Genomic DNA, 18,672 nt, shown 5'->3' on the forward strand with positions numbered 1-18,672 from the left:
GATCTCCCGAGTTTACTTCCACCGCTTCTAGAATCCGTAGGTTTTACCCAATTTGCCTGAAATTGGAAATCTAGAGGTATTCTAGGACCATAAAGAGGTGTGCCGAAAATGGTGATTATTGGATCTTGTTTTGATGTAGGCCCCATATAGACCGAGCTCCCGATTTTACTTCTTGGGCTTCTTGAATCCGTATATTTTATCTAATTTGGCTGAAATTGGAAATCTAGAGGAATTCTAGCACCATAAAGAGGTGTGCCGAATATATTGTATATCGGTACAGTTTTGATATAGCCCTCTGAATGAATAAGAATAAAGAATAGATGTGCTGAATATTGTATATAACCATCCATGTTTTTGGCATAGCCTCCATTAGACCGATCTCCCGATTTAACTCATAGGGTTTCTAGAAATTGTAATTTTTATCGAATGTGCCACAAATTGAAAATATACTGGCATTTTAGACCCACAAGAAAAATGTATATGATTTAGTTTCTATCGGTCCATTTGGTAAGGCCTCCATATAGGCTGATTTCAGATCTTGAGGGTACAGAAGGTTTACTTCTCGTAATCATTTAAATAATTGGGGTGAAAATCTACAGATTTTAGATTTCAAATCAAGGCGTTATTTCATCATTTTCTTGCACACCTACAAGAGATGTTTATGATACCTCTAAAAAATGCTTCTTATAAATCCTGAATCTGATCTAGTCTTTATAGGTAAAATCTATATATTTATCTTCGGGAAGCGTACTAGTTGAACTGATCTGCTTGGGAAAATATCTGTCATCAAGCCCCCCTGAAATTTTCAAAGGAAACTAGTATATTTGATTCATGGTGGAGGGTATTTAAGATTCGGCCCGGCCGAACTTGATACTGTATTAGTCTATAAATTTTAAGTCTATAGATTCTGTAGAAGTCTAAAAATTGTTGTCCAGATCGGGTCAGATTTAAGTATATGTATATGGCAACACAAACCTTTATATATAGACTCATTTGACGGATTTGATATAGTATCGAAAATGTGGATCTATAAAGTGGTGCAGGGTATGATATAGTCGACCCCGCCCGAATTTCGACTTTCTTTACTTTTTTTAATTTAAATTTATATAATTTATTTATTCGTTTTTTTTTTTTTTTTAACAAACAAATTGTAATATTTAATTTAATTTCTGCATTTCCTTATGTTCAAATTATTTATTTTCATTCAAGTAATCTAAGGATATTATTGTTGGTTATTAAAACGCCTGTACTGTAATTATAAGCAGTGTTGCCAGTATTGAGGATTTTCCCCAAAATTGGGTATATTTTTTTTGTGAATGGGGCCGAAATATTTGAGTTGGGGACATGGGGATTTGGTGGGGAATTTCCATAAATTTGGGGATTTTTTGCGAGAAATCGATTTAATCTTTTTTAGCAAAATTTTATTTCTGAAGGAAATGTTGCCAAAATGTTATTTCTACAGAAAGAAATTTTATTTTTTATATTTAAATTTTGTACATTTTTTTCTATAGAAAATTATGTAAATTTTTTCTATAGAAAGTTTTTTTCAAAATTTTATTTCTATATAGAAATTTTTCTCAAAAATGTTTTTTCTATATTCATTCATAAATACAAGGAACTCCCATTTTCATATCTCCAGCATTTGGAAGACGATCAACAGTCTGGTTCGAAATCTTGATCTTATTGCAGCTTACTGGATTATTATTACTGATTTTCTCCAGCAGAGCCTTTTGCTTTATTTATTTATTTTTTTTTTCCAAAAGAAATTGTCAAAAATGTATTGATTTTCGTGAGGAATTTAAATCGGGGATTTTTGGGGACAAAAACATCATAATTTGAGGACAAGAGCCAGAAAAATACTGGCAACACTGATTATAAGAATTAATTCTTGTTGTGCAGGTTATTAAAAACCATAAAAAAAAATAAAATAAAAGATCCCCATCATTAAGATTCACCTATTCAAAGAAAACCACAATATTTATAATATGTAAATATTTTTGTTTTATTGTGATATGTTGCAAGTTTTGTTTTTGTTTTTTCTTAATATAAAAATTATTTGTATAAAAAAATGGTCGTTTTATATAATATTAAAATGATCTTAAATAAAATGTCTACTACACAAAACATAAAAAGGACGCTATTATAAGGACCCATATAAAATATTGTCAATATAAACTAATTATTCTTAACCAATGGGTCGTTTTATTAATAACTTTTTTTTTGCACTTTGACAAAAGGGCTGTTATTTTTCTACTATCTTTCAATACAAGGCACAAATGTGTGAGTTTCATTAAAATCTACTTTCAATAAAAAAAAAAACAAATATGGATAACATTAATTAACGGTTTAAGTATGGACATAATTCATAAATTACAAGATCAGTAATAGCTAGTAGATGGTTAGTCATAATTTTGCTGTTGTCCAGTTAAAAAATTTGCATAGAAAGAAATTATTTGAAGAATATTAAATGTATATACATCCAACATGAAACAGCAGGAGTTTATTTATATTGAATAAAAATCCCAAAGATTTCTATTGTTCTTGAAAGCTCCTAAACAAAAGAGGGTCCTTTGTATAGTTTTTTTTTAGATATTGGTCACTCTATGGATAATGATGATGATAGAGTGGATGACTCGATGGCTGCCAGTGTCTTGTCTCTCTAGACGATGAAAAATGTGTGAAAATATTTTGAAACAAACATCCAGCGACAGTTGGTGTCCGTTTTTTCCATATAATACTCATCTCATTTTTTTCTGTTACGCTGCCTTCGATTTTTTTTCTTGGTTTTGGAAGGAAGTAGTGCGCAAAATCATAATAAAAAAATTATAGATACGATTTTGCCAAGTGGTAAACTGGTTTGTGTACCAAAAAAAAACTCTTGCTGGAAAAAGTTCTCAGGCTATGATAACGCACACTCACACACAATAAATGATGAGGATGATCATCATCATAAGAAGGAACAAAAAAATAATAAAGGTCTCCTGGTTCTATATAGAAAAAATAATGTACCTCATATCTTTTATGTGGTGAAAAAAGAAACCCCCCATCCTTTTTGGTTCTAATCGAGGAAGTCCAAAATTAATGCACGCGTATACAAAAAAAAATAAATAAAGAGTCACACAAAACTTCTCAACGGTCAATGCCAAAGTGGTGATCATTAAAGACATTGGGCAGAGCAAAGTGGCAGTGGCAGTGGCAATGGCTGTAATGTGACCATAGTGGAAGGGGTGCAAATCACACTGGGCAATGGTACCACTAAACAACCCTACTCTCTCGCTCAAGGCTGCTATCAATAATGCTGCTTCTGATGCGCTGCTGCTACTGCGCTACTGCTCCTATAACACATATGCTCTATCCAAATAAAATTATTTGAGTGTGCGTGTGGAAGAGATTCTATCCAATCATTTGAAATCTTAAGATACTCTTCGCAGTTTATAAATTTTAACAGGTTTTCAACCTTTTCCCTACTTTTAGATTGTAGCTTTTGCAGAAAGCCTCAAATACACAGCTGTTCCTGAGCAGAGAAGATCATCATTCAACAAAACTTCATGGATATTAAAAAAAGAAGATTTTGTAGTTTTGACCATTGGGTGGTTTTTCTGCTCTCTACTTCTTTTCTGGCTTTGGCATCGAAGTATTTCCGCTTTGCGCTTTTTGTTATTAATCAACATGAAATCTTTGTATTGCTTTTTTTTTTTGTTTTGCCGGAAAAAATCTTGAACTGAAATACGAGATACAAAAAAGAGAGGCGTTGTATTTTCTCATTCTAGAATTTTTGTTGTCTATGAGAGATGATGATGCTGATGCCAGAGCCAGAGCCACTAAAGTGTGCATAATTTTAATTTTAAGTTATATGATGCCTTGGAAATTTTCGTTTAACGAGGACCTCTTTTTTTATTTATCTTTTTCGGGTGAAAAGCAACATTATAAACACACTATATAGGGTGCATGAATACAACACACAGCCACATACACCACACAAAGGAGCATGACAAATAATGAGATTCATTGTAATAGATTGTGTCTACAACTTAATCGCTTTGGATAAATGATGACAATGTTTTCTATGAAATTAAAATAAAAAGGACAAAATAAAGGAAAATAAAAAGAACTTAGCTCATCTTCTTCCCTGGCCATTTGTCTTTGTCGCTGATGGTGTTTCGGTTTCCTATTTAATAGTTAGTGAAGTGAAATAAGTTGTGACAAGTTTTATTTTTGTTGTTGTTTTTTGTTTTAGATCCTACTAGCCAGTCAACTGATCTTGTTTGCATGAATTTATCCCAATGATGATATTTGAGAAAGTTGCTTAGAACATATAGAATTCATTTTTGGACGGATTCGTTTTTTTTTAACTTATTTTTCTACACACAAAAAAAATACTACAAAACTACATTTCACACAAATACCTACCCATAATGAGGGGAGGGGGGTATTATGTTTACCTTCCTGTTGTTATTCTCCATTTACTCCACTCATCTGTATTTGTACAACATTATCAATGTAAAACCCAGTAATGCAATTATTAATGAAGTGGCTGCTTGTATTGCCGATGCCCCAGCCAGGCGACATTTGAATATGTCATAACGAGTTTCTATATCATTAACTAAATTTTGGAATTCAGCTTCAACCAATTGACCATCATAGTATGTGATTAGATCCTCAAAGGGATATTCATAACCTTGTAGACATTCACATTTATAACCACCAGTTTCAAAGCCTCGACCCATAATTGGAACACACTATAAAAAATTAAGAAAATCATAATTTAGTTGACCATAATTATTAGATTAGGGTATATCCATACATAAGATGATTTCTCGTCACATTTGTGGGTGTTTTTGAAGGCATTTGGTTCATAGTACCAATCCGGACATTGTTTGATATCCAATTGCATCATATCCATTGAGACAGCAACAACACCTCTGTAAAAATTAAATAAGTAAAAAAAAACAAAATTAATGAATTTTTAGTTCAAAAATTATGTTTGATTAAATCATATCTATATTTTTTTAAATTTTTTGTGGCTTCAAATTATATAATGAAAATAAAAATAAAAAATAAAGTATTGGATACTCCAACTACATACAAGGCGGGGGCTTAACTAATAAATCGAATGGTAGAATGTAGAAATTTGTTGTAGTTGCTCATATAGTGCACTCGCGGGTAACGTGAACACTAGAGGAAAGGAAAAAAGTTGATGCGGTCACCCCCCAGTTTTGTAGCATAATCGAAGACAATTTCAGAACACCAAACATTTGTTTTCCGTGCACCCTACGACCCCCCGAAATATAATTTATTGTGCTGTGTCGTCCTTTGAAGTTCGATCGAAAAGAAACGCATATCGTTGTTCGTGGTTGATCAGGGGCTATATTTCGTGCATTGGTCATTTTTGACTCCAACGTCAAATTTGATTTTTAATTTTTTTATTTCGCTTCGTATACCCCTAATAATTATATTTCGGGGGATCGTAGGGTGCACGTTTTTTTGGTGTTCTGAAATTGTTCTGAAATTGTCTTCGAATATGCTACAAAACTGGGGTCATTTTTGACTCCAACGTCAAATTTGATTTTTAATTTTTTTATTTCACTTCGTATACCCCTAATAATTATATTTCGGGGGATCGTAGGGTGCACGTTTTTTTTTTGGTGTTCTGAAATTGTCTTCGAATATGCTACAAAACTGAAAACCACATCAACTTTTTTTCGTGACCCTATCTAGTAAACACCGCCTAACGTGAGCACGCTTTTTCTTATACCAACTAACCCGTAACGCCGAAAAACATGGAATTTGACGTTAAAGGCAGATTCACATTGTCAAATACTATTTCAAATACACTTTCGGAATTTTTTAGTGACCTAGTTTGGTTTTTTTTTCGTGAATTTTAATTATTAATTTAAATTGTTTTATAATTCCATACCCACTAATATTTTTCCGATTTCTTTTTTCTTTTTTAATTTTTCGTGAAATTAAATTAAGTTTTTAATATTAATAATAACAAAAATAAAAGACTATATCGCTAGAATGTGTAAAACTCCCGAATAATGTTATGTTTTGAAATTCGCTAACGTGAACATTTTCGCTAAAATGAACTCTCTTGGCTTTAATTAGTTGATGTTACCGCAAGTGCTCTGTAATTGTCAATTAATCAACATTTTCGGGGTGTCTGGGATAATTCGTTTTATTGTAAAATAAAGATTGTAATGTAGTCATTAGTGCAACTAGGTTCTAAACTCAAAGAAATTTGTTAGCAGACACAGCAGAAAGTCTGAGGGAAAAGGAAAAGCAGAAATCGATTTAGATATAGTTCCCATATATATATCTTTAACCCGATTTACACCCATATAACCGCAGAGGCCAAAGTTTTACTTCGATTTACTTAAAACTTTGCACTGGGAGTAGAATTGAGGTTCTGGATATGCACGCCAACTTTGGTTGAAATCGGTTCATATTTAGATGTAGCTCCCATATATATCTTTCGCCCGATTTTCCCCCATATGACCACAAAGATCAAAGTCGTTATCCGATTAACGTGAAATATTGCACAGGGAGTATAATTAACATAGTAATTATGCATGTCAAATTTGGTTGAACTCGGGTCAGATTTAGATATATCTCCCATTTATTATATGTTTTTCCGATTTGGGCAAAAATGGCAAAAATGGATTTGATTTGATATGCTATCGAAAATGTGGATCTACAAAGTGATGCAGGGTAGTGTTGTCAGTATTTTTCTGCTTTTGTCCTCAAATTAGGACGCTTTCGTCCCCAAAAATCCCCAATTAAAATTAAAATTCCTCTTAAACATACCCAATAAATGTCTTACAAGTATTTGTGAAAAAATTGAAGAAATAAGCCCTGCTGTAGAAAATCAGTAATAATTTAAAAATTTATAAATTTTTTGTCATACCAGATTAACCCTTCGAAACACAACACCAGGAGACCTGTAATCATCTTCCAAATGCTCGAGAAATGAAAATGACAGTTCATTCACCATGTATTTATGAATGTAAGTTAGCTTGGAAATACTCAAGTAATAAAATTGGGTGGTAGATCAAAATGAAGGTGAACCATCTTCATATATTCTAGGTTAGGTTAGGTGGCAGCCCGATGTATCAGGCTCACTTAGACTATTCAGTCCATTGTGATGCCACATTGGTGAACTTCTCTCTTATCATTGAGTGGTGCCCGATTCGATGTTAAGCTCAATGACAAGGGGCCTCCTTTTTATAGCCGAATCCGAACGGCGTTCCACATTGCAGTGAAACCACTTAGAGAAGCTTTGAAACCCTCATAAATGTCACCAGCATTACTGAGGTGGGATAATCCACCGCTGAAAAACTTTTTTGGTGTTTGGTCGAAGCAGGAATCGAACCCATGACCTTGTGTATGCAAGGCGGGCATAAAAATGTTGGTATTGATTCCGAGCCAAAGAAGCGTAGAATATACTTTTAAGACACAATTCTCTGCCTGTAATGTCCATAACTGATAGACCATTTCTAAATCGATGTTTCACCATTTTATTTCTATAGCAATATTCCTAACTGCCCAGCTATTCTTGTCATATGTTGTATGGTAGATGTTATTTAAAATTCCGCCCGTCCTATTATTTGGCAGTTTATGTTCGTTTTGTACATATATCCGACACATTACATTTTTTTAACATCTAAACATTCTATTTGATTAGTCCGACATTTTGATTTTATTATTATTTTTCTTTTTTATGTAAATTTATTTTTTTATAAAATACCTATATAGACCAATATACCAGGATTTGACTTCTAAAACTTCTGGAAGCCTAATTATTTTTTGAAATTTTGTGTTTTTATAAATACATATTCTGGAGGTTGTTGTTGTCTACCCATATTTGATGTGGTCTCTATATAGTCTTGTGTCGTATTTTAATTTATTGGCCTGAAATTAAAATGTAGAGTTCTTTACATCCCAAAAATGCTGAGGTTTGTCGTCGAGTCATATCAACATTTAAAACAAGTAAGGAAAGTCTAAAGTCGGGCGGGGCCGACTATATTATACCCTGCACCATTTTGTAGATCTAAACTTTCGATACCATATCACATCCGTCAAATGTGTTGGGTGCTATATATAAAGGTTTGTCCCAAATACATACATTTAAATATCACTCGATTTGGACAGAATTTGATAGACTTTTGCAAAATCTATAGACTCAAAATTTAAGTTGGCTAATGCACTATTGTGGAACACAATTTTAGTAAAAAAATATGGGAAACATTTAAATCTGAAGCAATTTTAAGGAAACTTCGCAAAAGTTTATTTATGATTTATCGCTCGATATATATGTATTAGAAGTTTCTGAAAATTAGAGTAATTTTTAAAACTTTTCGACTAAGCAGTGGCGATTTAACAAGGAAAATGTTGGTATTTTGACCATTTTTGTCGAAATCAGAAAAACATATATATGGGAGCTATATCTAAATCTGAACCGATTTCAATCAAATTTGGCACACATGACTATACTACCAATTGTACTCCTTGTGCAAAATTTCAAGCAAATCGGTATAAAACTCTAGCTGCTGGGTCCATATTAGTGCATATCGGGCGAAAGATATATATGGGAGCTATATCTAAATCTGAACCGATTTCTTCCAAAATCAATAGGGTTCTATTCTGACCCAAATTAGGAACATGTGCCAAATTTGAAGGCGATTGGACTTAAATTGCGACCTAGACTTTGGTCACAAAAATGTGTTCACAGACAGACGGACGGACGGACGGACATGGTTATATCGACTCAGGGACCCACCCTGAGCATTATTGCCAAAGACACCATGTGTCTATCTCGTCTCCTTCTGGGTGTTACAAACATATGCACTAACTTATAATACCCTGTTCCACAGTGTGGCGCAGGGTATAATTAGAGTTTTTTTAAACATATAAACACATATGGCAAAATGGAATCTTATATCGGGCTATTTTTGGAACCTTAAAAATACAGTTGGAATACTGTTAAAATGAGATTTAGGTACACCACCTGGAGTCGGAGTCGAGGCTAATAAGAAATGCTGGAGTCGGAGCCGGAGTCGAGCAAAATTGACTCGACTCCACAGCCCTGGTCCCAATCCTTGAAAAATATCCCCGATTTGAGGGAATCCCCAATTGCGGGGGTCCCCAATACTGGCAATAAATGTTTGCTTTTATATTTTTGGAAGTTGTGCTCCAACGGACAACAATTTGTAAATTTTTTATGATCTAAAATGTTACCCAAAGTATTTCTTAATACTTTCTTCAACATAACTGTTCTATAAAATCCACAAAAACTCCTAAATTCGATCAGAAATTGGTTGCTATTATGCCTTAATTTGAGAAATATTCATACTGTTTTGCAAATGCTAGACATATACTAAATATATTGTTTACACAGAAAAAAAATACCATCAAAATATTTCCAATTAAAATTTAATTAAAAATTAATTGATAAAATCAACTTTTTAATCAAGATAGAAACATTGAGTTAATTAAGTCAATGATTGAAAATATTTAAATTTTGATTTAAAAATGAATGAAAAAATTGAGTTTTGCAGTCAACATCAATTAACTTTTGCTAATGAAATCAATTAATTTTTTAATCAAGTATTTTTCCAATATCCATTTAAAACTGTGATTGATACTATCATTTTCGTGATTGAAGACATTTCAATTAAGAAGTCAAGCAATGTGGTATCACAATGGACTGCATAGTCTAAGTGAGCCGGATACATCGGGCTGCCACCTAACCTAACGTACTATCATTTTCGTGATTGAAGACATTTCAATTAAAAACATTAAATTGGATCAATAAATTTCGTGATTGAATCAGAAAATAAATTTTTCGTGCGTATATGATGTCAAAATAGACATAGATTAACTTCTTTTGTTTCAGTCAAACTAAAACATGTTTAAGTGTAATTTAGTTTTGGCTTCCTATTTTCAGTGGTCTTTCTGCTGTTTCTACTATCCAATTTCTTTAGGTATATGATTTTATGGTACACTTCTCTTTGCGGAATTTGCATGTAGCATTTGAATTTATATCCTCTATAGGCCATGCAGGAATTATAGGTTCCCTTTTATTGCAGGATATTGTTTTCATTAAACTGTTCCATATATAAAACACTCATGCCGAATGTCAAGATGATTGCAAAATTCCCCCTTATTATTAGAATTTCTATGATAAACACTCTTAACGAGTGCCCTTTTACGTCTTAATATTAAATATAATGATCAAGCCTTTACTTCAAAACAATACCGGCAAAATTGATAAGGTATACCAAAATGTCAACACTTGGGAAACAATGACATGACACAAATGCGATTACAAATTTTCACAATAGATATCCTATTCAACCACAACCCATCTCAAAAGTACTCTACTCCCGAACTACCACCATATAGGCCTCTCCTATAACAAAATAGGATACACAAAAAAATAATACAAACAATAGTGAAACCCCTTCTGAAATAGACAAATAGTAACAGCATGACACTTATATATGACTTTATCAAAACAAAACATTTATATAATTTTCCACATTTTTGAAATCACAAAAAGCTATCATCACTACCATCGCCCCAAAACAAATTGTTTTCATAGAAATAACAAGAGATCTATTTGTATGAACAAAAACAATACTTACTTGAATTCCAGTTTTACTTTAATGCTATCCCAACCGAAAAAGGGTGCCGCATAGGTCACAAGCCATTTCTTAACATAACCATCACAGTCGAATTGTGGTTGAGACCAGTAACCATGCTTCAAACTGGCTGCACGATACGATGTCGGGTAGTGCTCATACTTTTGCAAATATTCACCTGTCTCATTCTGACGTATCTTCATTTTCAAATAAAAGGTTTCCAAGTCATCAAAGTTGGTCGACCAGCGTTGCTTTAAAAACTTGAAATATTTCTTTTCCGTATACAATTCGTGGGTCTTGTTGAGACGTGCTATGTCCTCAACCTTAAATTTACGTGTATTCAACTCAGTCTTATAGGCATAGGGTGCAAAGTATGTACGATTTGTGAATTTATTACGTTCCCAAAGTGTGGCAGCCGACCAGACCTTTGTGTCACCCAAAACAATGGCCAATGTCTCGCCGATCATTTGATCTTCCGTAAGTGGTTTATCGGCCACACGTTTGCCGGTATATACTTCATTGGGATCGGAAACCTAGAAAAAAATATAATAATAACAAAAAAGAATGAATATCACTTGGAAACATCTAAAAATAAATGGATGTGATAATTTTCAATAGAAAAAAACTCGTCTCTATCATAGGCGAAGGAAGGAAACAACAAATTTACCATAGAACTTCAAGTTATTTTTCCTCCTTTGCCAATGTCGCCTTTCTGTTGTTGTTCTGTTTGTCTCTTAAAGGATCTTAATTTGTAAATTTAGGTTTTTAGCGTCTTTAGGGTTTCATCATAGCATATTCCCTTCAAATACTAAGAACTTCGTTGCTCACATTCCCCACAAGGAGTTTTAACAACTTGTGCAAATAAAAATGACCAACTAGTTTTTCTAGTATTTCTTTTATAATGTCATAGAAAGAAAAATCATTTGACACTGAATTTATAATTTCATTTGCATAAAATGATGACTATAAGGCGGCATCTATTTTTTCTCTAGGAATTCAGTGTTAGCAAAAACAAGTTGTTGAACACGAGATTAAAATAGCAGAGAAAAACAACAAGAATATTGAACATCTTCCAGTTATCTTCCTTTTATGAGGCGTAAATAATTTTTATTAACACTCGTTTTTTTTTTCATCTTAAGAGCTTTCAATGAAGGGCATAATAAAAAGAAAAGGTGATAAAATCATTAATAATTTTTGGTTAAGGATAATGTGGTAAGTCGCGAATACAAAAATTAAGAATTTGATTTACAATAATTGGAACTTGGGGATAGAAAGAATTGTGCTGACTGACTTTAGTCGATCCAATTGTAAGTTAATATGACCAACATAGATTAGGATAATTAGACTTTACTTGGGAAATTACTTTAATAATCCTAAGGCAGATAAAAAAGGGACTAAAAATCCTCTTTTGGATGTAAAACTGATTCACAATAAGGGGACACAGAATTCGAAATTCAACTAATCGGCCTTTTATCACAAAAAGTCGAAGTGGGTATTTTTGTATGTCTAAAATCAACAAATCGTCTTTTGAAGTGTTTGCATATCCATTCAAATCGATTATTCGACATTTGTTAGTGACAAAAATGGACGAAATTTAAGGAAAAAGTTAAATTTGAATTGATAGGGGAATGCGCTGAAGTTCTTTTTATGCTGAAAATGCACCGAAAAGCCAAAAGTCGAAGATTATGAAAAATGTACTTCTTAAAAATTTCAAAAGTCTAAATATAAATTTTTCAAAATTTTAGTACAAGTCGACTTATCCAAAAGATGAATAGTCAACATCGAATCAAAACAAGGATATTTTCAGAAAAATATGATAAAAGATGGAGCCTTTTGTGAGATGCCGGTATCGGGACATTGATGTATAAGGGCCTATATCAATAAAAGAGCCTGCACCTAAAATAACATTAATGTGAATTTTATGAAGAGCTAATTCTAAATTCCAAAGATCAAAATTCCAAAAGTTGAATTACCAAACTCGAATCCAAACAAGCATAATTTCAGAAAAAAAAACATAATAAAAAATTGAGCTCTTTGTAAGAAACCGGTATCGGGACATTGATGCATAAGGACCTATATCAATAGATGGGCCTGGATCTGAAATAACTTCAATGTGAATTTTATGAAGAGCTAATTAAATTTCCATCATTAAGTGTTCATGTAGTAAAAGCAGAACAGATAAAACAAAAATCGAACGATTGTTCTAAGGTGTACGAAATATACTAGTCTAGGTTAGGTTAGGTGACCACGGTTGCCACAGTTGGTAGAATTCTACAAAAAATGATAAATTTTTTACTGTTTGGTAGATTGGTAGAATTCTTGATGTTTTCGGAGATTTTGCAAAATATTTCTCTGCAACTAAGAGGTACTCCAATTTTCGATAAAAATTGAATTTTGACCAAATTTTCTATAGAAATAAAATTTTGAGAAAATTTTCTAAAGAAATAAAATATTGTGAAGGTTAGGTTAGGTTAGGTGGCAGCCCGATGTATCAGGCTCACTTAGACTATTCAGTCCATTGTGATACCACATTGGTGAACTTCTCTCTTATCACTGAGTGCAGCCCGATTCCATGTTAAGCTCAATGACAAGGGACCTCCTTTTTATAGCCGAGTCTAAACGGCACATTGCAGTGAAACCACTTAGAGAAGCTTTGAAAACCCTCAGAAATGTCACCAGCATTACTGAGGTGGGATAATCCACCGCTGAAGCAGGAATCGAACCCACGACCTTGTTTATGCAAGGCGGGCATGCTAACCATTGCACCACGGTGGCTCCCAAATATTGTGAAAATTTTCTATAGAAATAAAATTGAGAAAATTTTCTATAGAAATAAAATTGAGAAAATTTTGAGAAATTTTTCTTTGAAAAACCTTTTGAAAAAATTTCTATAGAAAAAAAAAATTAAATTTTAAGAAAATTTTGTATAAAAATAAAATTTTGAAGAAATTTTTAAGAGGAATAACATCTTATGAACATTTTATATAGAAATAAAATTTTGAGAAATTTTTCTAAATCAAATTTTGAGAACATTTTCTGGAGAAATGAAATGTTGAGAACATTTTCTAGAGAAATATAATTTTGAGAAAATTTTCTAAAGATTTAAAATTTTGAGAAAATTTTATATAGAAATGAAATGTTGAGAATATTTTCATAAAGAAATAAAATTTTCTATAGAAATACAATTTTGAGAAAATTTTCCAGAGGAATAAAATTTTGTGAAAATTTTCTATAGAAATACAATTTTGTGAAAATTTTCTATAGAAATACAATTTTGTGAAAATTTTCTATAGAAATACAATTTTGTGGAAATTGTCTAGAGGAATAAAATGTTAAGAAAAATTTCAATAGAAATAAAATTTTGAAAAAATTTTCTATAGAAGTGAATAAAATCTTAAGAAGATTTTTTATAATTCAATATCTTTAGAACTTTTAATTTTGTTATTTCATACTATCAAAGTCCATTGGGAATAAGTTCTCCCTCTTTGTAGAAGTGGCAATTTTCCCCTGATGGTGCAACATCGATAAAACATAAAATTTGACACGTTTACAATTCAAGGGTATTTATGCACCAAAAAATTGTAGCTAAGAGGAGGGATGAGAAAATTTTCTATAGAAATACAATTTTGAGAAAATGTTCTAGATGAATAAAATTTTATATAGAAATAAAATTGTGAGAAAATGTTATATAGAAATAAAATGATGAGAAAAATTTTTATAGAAAAAAAATTTTGAGAAAATTTTGTAGAGGAGTAAAATTTTATATAGAGATAAAATTGTGAGAAAATGTTATATAGAAATACAATTTTGTGAAAATGTTATATAGTAATAAAATTTTGTGAAAATTTTATACAGAAATAAAATTTTGAGAAAATTTACTAAAGAAATAAAAATTTGGGAAAGTTTTCTAAAGAAATAATATTTTAAGAAAAATATCCATAGAAATATTTAGAAAAAAATTTCTATAGAAGTGAATAAAATCTTGAGAAGATTTTTATAAAATTTGAAAATTTACAATTCAAGGGTATTTATGCACCAAAAAATTGTAGCTAAGAGGAGGGATAGAAAATTTTCTATAGAAATAAAATTTTGAGAAAATGTTCTTGAGGAATAAAATTTTATATAGAAATAAAATTGTTATATAGAAATAAAATTTTGAGAAAATTTTTTATAGAAAAAAATTTTCTATAGGAATAAACTTTTATATAGAGATAAAATTGTGAGAAAATGTTATATAGAAATAAAATTTTGTGAAAATGTTATATAGAAATAAAATATTGAGAAAATTTTCTATAGAAATAACATTTTGAGTAAATTTTCTACAGAAATAAAATTTTATGTATAAAAAAAATTTTGAGAAAATTTTATATAGAAATAAAATTTTGAGAAAATTTACTAAAGAAATAAACGTTTACACGTTTACACGTTTACAATTCAAAGGGTATTTATGCACCAAAAAAAAAAAAATTGTAGCTAATAGTAGGGATGAGAAAATTTTCTAGAGGAATAAAATTTTATATAGAAATAAAATTGTGAGAAAATGTTATATAGAAATAAAATTTTGAGAATTTTTTTTATAGAAATACAATTTTGAGAATATTTTCTATAGAAATAAAATTTTGAGAAAATTTTCTAGAGGAATAAAATTTTATATAGAAATAAAATTGTGAGAAAATATTATATAAAAATAAAATTTTGAGAAAAATTTTTATAGAAACAAAATTTTGAGAAAATTTTCTATAGAAATAACATTTTTAGTAAATTTTCTACAGAAATAGAAAAACAATTTTGTGAAAATTTTATATAGCATTCTGAGTAAATTTTCTACAGAAATAAAATTTTATGTATAAAAAAATTGAGAAAATTTTATATAGAAATAAAATTTTGAGAAAATTTTCTAAAGAAATAAAATTTTAAGAAAAATATCCATAGAAATAATATTTTGATTAAAAAAATTCTATAGAAATGAATAAAATCTTGAGATTTTTTATAATTCAATATCTTCAAAAATTTTAATTTTGTTGTTATTTCATACTATTAAAGTCCATTGTGAATAAGTTCTCCCTTTTTGTAGAAGTGGCAATTTTCCCCTGATTGTACAAAATCCTTAAAACATATAAAATTTGACACATTTACAATTCAAGGGTATTTATACACCAAAAAATTTGTAGCTAATAGGAGAAAAAAACAGCTTTTTCATACCACAAATATTTGAACAAAAACTTCAAAATAATATTTTTTAACATGATAGATTATGGTAAAGTTTTCTTCGAATTTTGGTAGATTATTTTTGGCACGATTATTTTGGCAAATATTTGACAAAAATGAGCGTAAAACTTTTTTCCACAAATATTTTCGGTATATGTTGGTACCTTTTTTGGAAAATACTCCTATCGTGATGTTATGTACACTTTTTGAAATAAAAATGGGTGCTGGTGGCAACGAGTACTTTTTTGATTTCCGTCAAATATTTTCCTATTGTGACCGTGAAAAAACATAATTTATATATCTTTTTAGTAGAAAATGGAGCATCAGCCCCAAAGAGAAATTCATAAAAATTAACTGAAGAATACACTGCACACTTTTTAAATCAAAGAATTGTTTCAATGGAACTTTTGACACAAAAACTAATTACGAAAAATTGATATTTACCTGTAAGAAGGCGCTAATGAAGTTAGCTAACCGTACGGCCATTTTAGCTTCATTCTCGAATTGTTCTGCAGCACCATAACTTACATCGCCACGTAAAATCAAATCTTGAGGATGGAAGCTACAAAAAACATATGAAATATTTTTATTAAATAAATAATCAAAATAAGAATAATTTCATTTTCTTACTTTTTACATGTTTTATGATTAACACCATGTATAAACTTCAATGCCTGATCAATATTCAAATTTTCCGTATGCAAAGCATTGGCTCCAGTTGAAAAGTTTCTATATTCTGGACGCATATCTAAATATTTCTCACGTATATGATATGGTGCTCTTTCCCATTGTATGGGAACCTTTTGGACCCCTGTCGAAAGTAAGAAATTAAAAAAGTAGGAGTTAGTTATTTTGGAGTTCTTGAAAATTTTAAAAAGTTGGAAAACTTACATCCAATTTTCAAACAATCATAGTCATTGTAATACTGTTCAGCTGAAGCACGTTCTACAATTTCTCCCAAATACGGTCGCCTTACAACATTCGGTAATCGAAAACCTGGTTTACATCGACACTGATAGCCACCTCGCCTAAAGCCCCAACCATGCAGTGGTTCACATTCCGTTGTTTCTTTTTTACATCGCGCCGTATCAGCAAAATGATTTGGTCCTTTATTGCCTTCACCTTTGGGACATTGATTTATATCTAATCTCTCAAAATCCATTTCCAAAACAGCTATGGCAGTGTATCTATAAAAGAAAAATAAAAAGAAGTATGTATGTTTTGAAAATGAAAATAATTTACTCATTTTCTTTAATTAACATGAAGTGAATAGCTAGCACTCGTATAAATTTCATTCCGTCTCCAATCTTAACTACTCGAAAGGTCAGAAATTATTTCTTTGTTTAACCCCTAACCTACTCACTTGGGATATTCAATGTGTCTAAATTGTGTATGCCTGGGATAAATATCAGCAATGGGTACAACGGCAGAGACCAACCATTTATTCGAACGGCCACAATCGAAATAGGGTCGTGTCCATTTAATTGGTCCAGGATCTTCGTCTGCTCCTGGTGGTCCATGGAATGTAAATGTTTCATTTGTATTATTCGCATAACGTATCTCCACTTGATATGTTGTCTTTGTATCATGACGACCCTCTACATCATCGGGCAACCATTTCTTATACCATTCATTTATTTTGTACAAATCTGATGTGTAATCGTGCGACACAGACTCTGGGGGATGGGCACCTAAATCACGCACATCAAATGTATTCCATGTTGAGATCTTTTGCAAATGTATGGGATCATTGAAATCATCCAAACGGAATGACCGTGGCCCAAAGCGAGGGAATGTCTTATTGAAGAAACCACGATAAGATGATGTATACGAACTATTTGGTGCAAAGTAAATAGCCGAAGCATTAATTGAGGGATTGGCCGAGACATCTGCTAACGTTGACAAAAAGTAATACATCATACCCGGATCGTAGGTATCATTAATGGCTGGCCGTATAAATCTCGATTGGAGAATATAACTCCAAAAGAAACTTCGACTCAGAGCCATGTTGTGTAAATGCAGCAAAGCCGTACGATTTGGAAATATGGGATTTATATTGATCTCCTTAATATCTGGCTTGTGGGACACGGTATCTTCGGGCAAATACAGATCGCTTACATGTTGTATGGGACAATTGTCACCATTTACTTTATCATATTTGATTTTTATTTCATCAAAAGCATCTCTGGCTTGCCACTCGAATTGGGCCAATACACCAACGGCCAATATCATAAAGAAGAGCAACAAGCTCTTCCCCAGAGCACTCCCAAAAAACATGATGCTACACACCAAACGCCAGCACCAAAAAGATAATCAATAATTCCTGGTCTGCCGCTCCAATATGAGAGTAAAATAAATGACCAACAAAAATAAAGCCAAGCTTAAAATAAAATTATAAAAGTTATTTGCACGCCACTTTGTGTTTTCACGACCCTATTGACTAATTCCTTTACAGAAAAAATGAGTAAATGACACTTGTCGAACTACGCCCTCAAAAAGAATGACTTGAGACGAGTTGGAAATGAAACCAGTGTCTGGCTTGAGCAACAAAACAAAACAATCAAACAAAAACAGTGTTGCCAAGCTGTATTGAAGAGAAATGACTTAAGGCAAGAGAAAATTAGCAAGAGCTGGTATATCTAATATGTCATATATACAAAAAGGTTTTATTTTAAACTAAAAAATGCAAAAAAAATAATTAAAAGTATTTTAACTTATTTCCATTTTAACGGTATATGTGAATAATTATGTAAGTTGGCATCTCTAGATCCGCACTTGCGCATAATAATTGAAGGGATGAATGTAACTAATGGTTTCAACA

General features: G+C 31.4%; 1 protein-coding gene across 1 annotated transcript; it reads right to left on the bottom strand.

The window, feature by feature from the left end:
- Positions 1-1,977: 1,977 nt before the first annotated feature.
- Positions 1,978-18,350, bottom strand: LOC142222314 (uncharacterized). The gene is made up of 7 exons (XM_075292372.1): positions 17,215-18,350; positions 16,743-17,038; positions 16,482-16,662; positions 16,296-16,413; positions 10,647-11,176; positions 4,805-4,922; positions 1,978-4,739 (listed from the first exon to the last, which is right to left on the bottom strand). Exons 1-7 carry the CDS (start codon positions 18,126-18,128, stop codon positions 4,473-4,475), a joined length of 2,424 nt encoding a protein of 807 aa, XP_075148487.1. The 5' UTR covers positions 18,129-18,350; the 3' UTR covers positions 1,978-4,472.
- Between the last annotated feature and the right edge of the window lie 322 nt (positions 18,351-18,672).

The sequence above is a fragment of the Haematobia irritans genome, chromosome 1, assembly GCF_050003625.1.
Source record: "Haematobia irritans isolate KBUSLIRL chromosome 1, ASM5000362v1, whole genome shotgun sequence".
In the NCBI taxonomy this organism is placed as follows: Eukaryota; Metazoa; Arthropoda; class Insecta; order Diptera; family Muscidae; genus Haematobia; species Haematobia irritans.

Coding starts and splice junctions, on each gene's coding strand:
- LOC142222314 (XM_075292372.1), bottom strand. CDS start 18,128: ATGTTTTTTGGGAGTGCTCTGGGGAAGAGCTTGTTGCTCTTCTTTATG. Junction 16,414..16,481: donor AATCATAAAACATGTAAAAA/GTAAGAAAATGA, acceptor TGTTTTTTGTAG/CTTCCATCCTCAAGATTTGA. Junction 4,923..10,646: donor AAAGTAAAACTGGAATTCAA/GTAAGTATTGTT, acceptor TAATTTTTACAG/AGGTGTTGTTGCTGTCTCAA.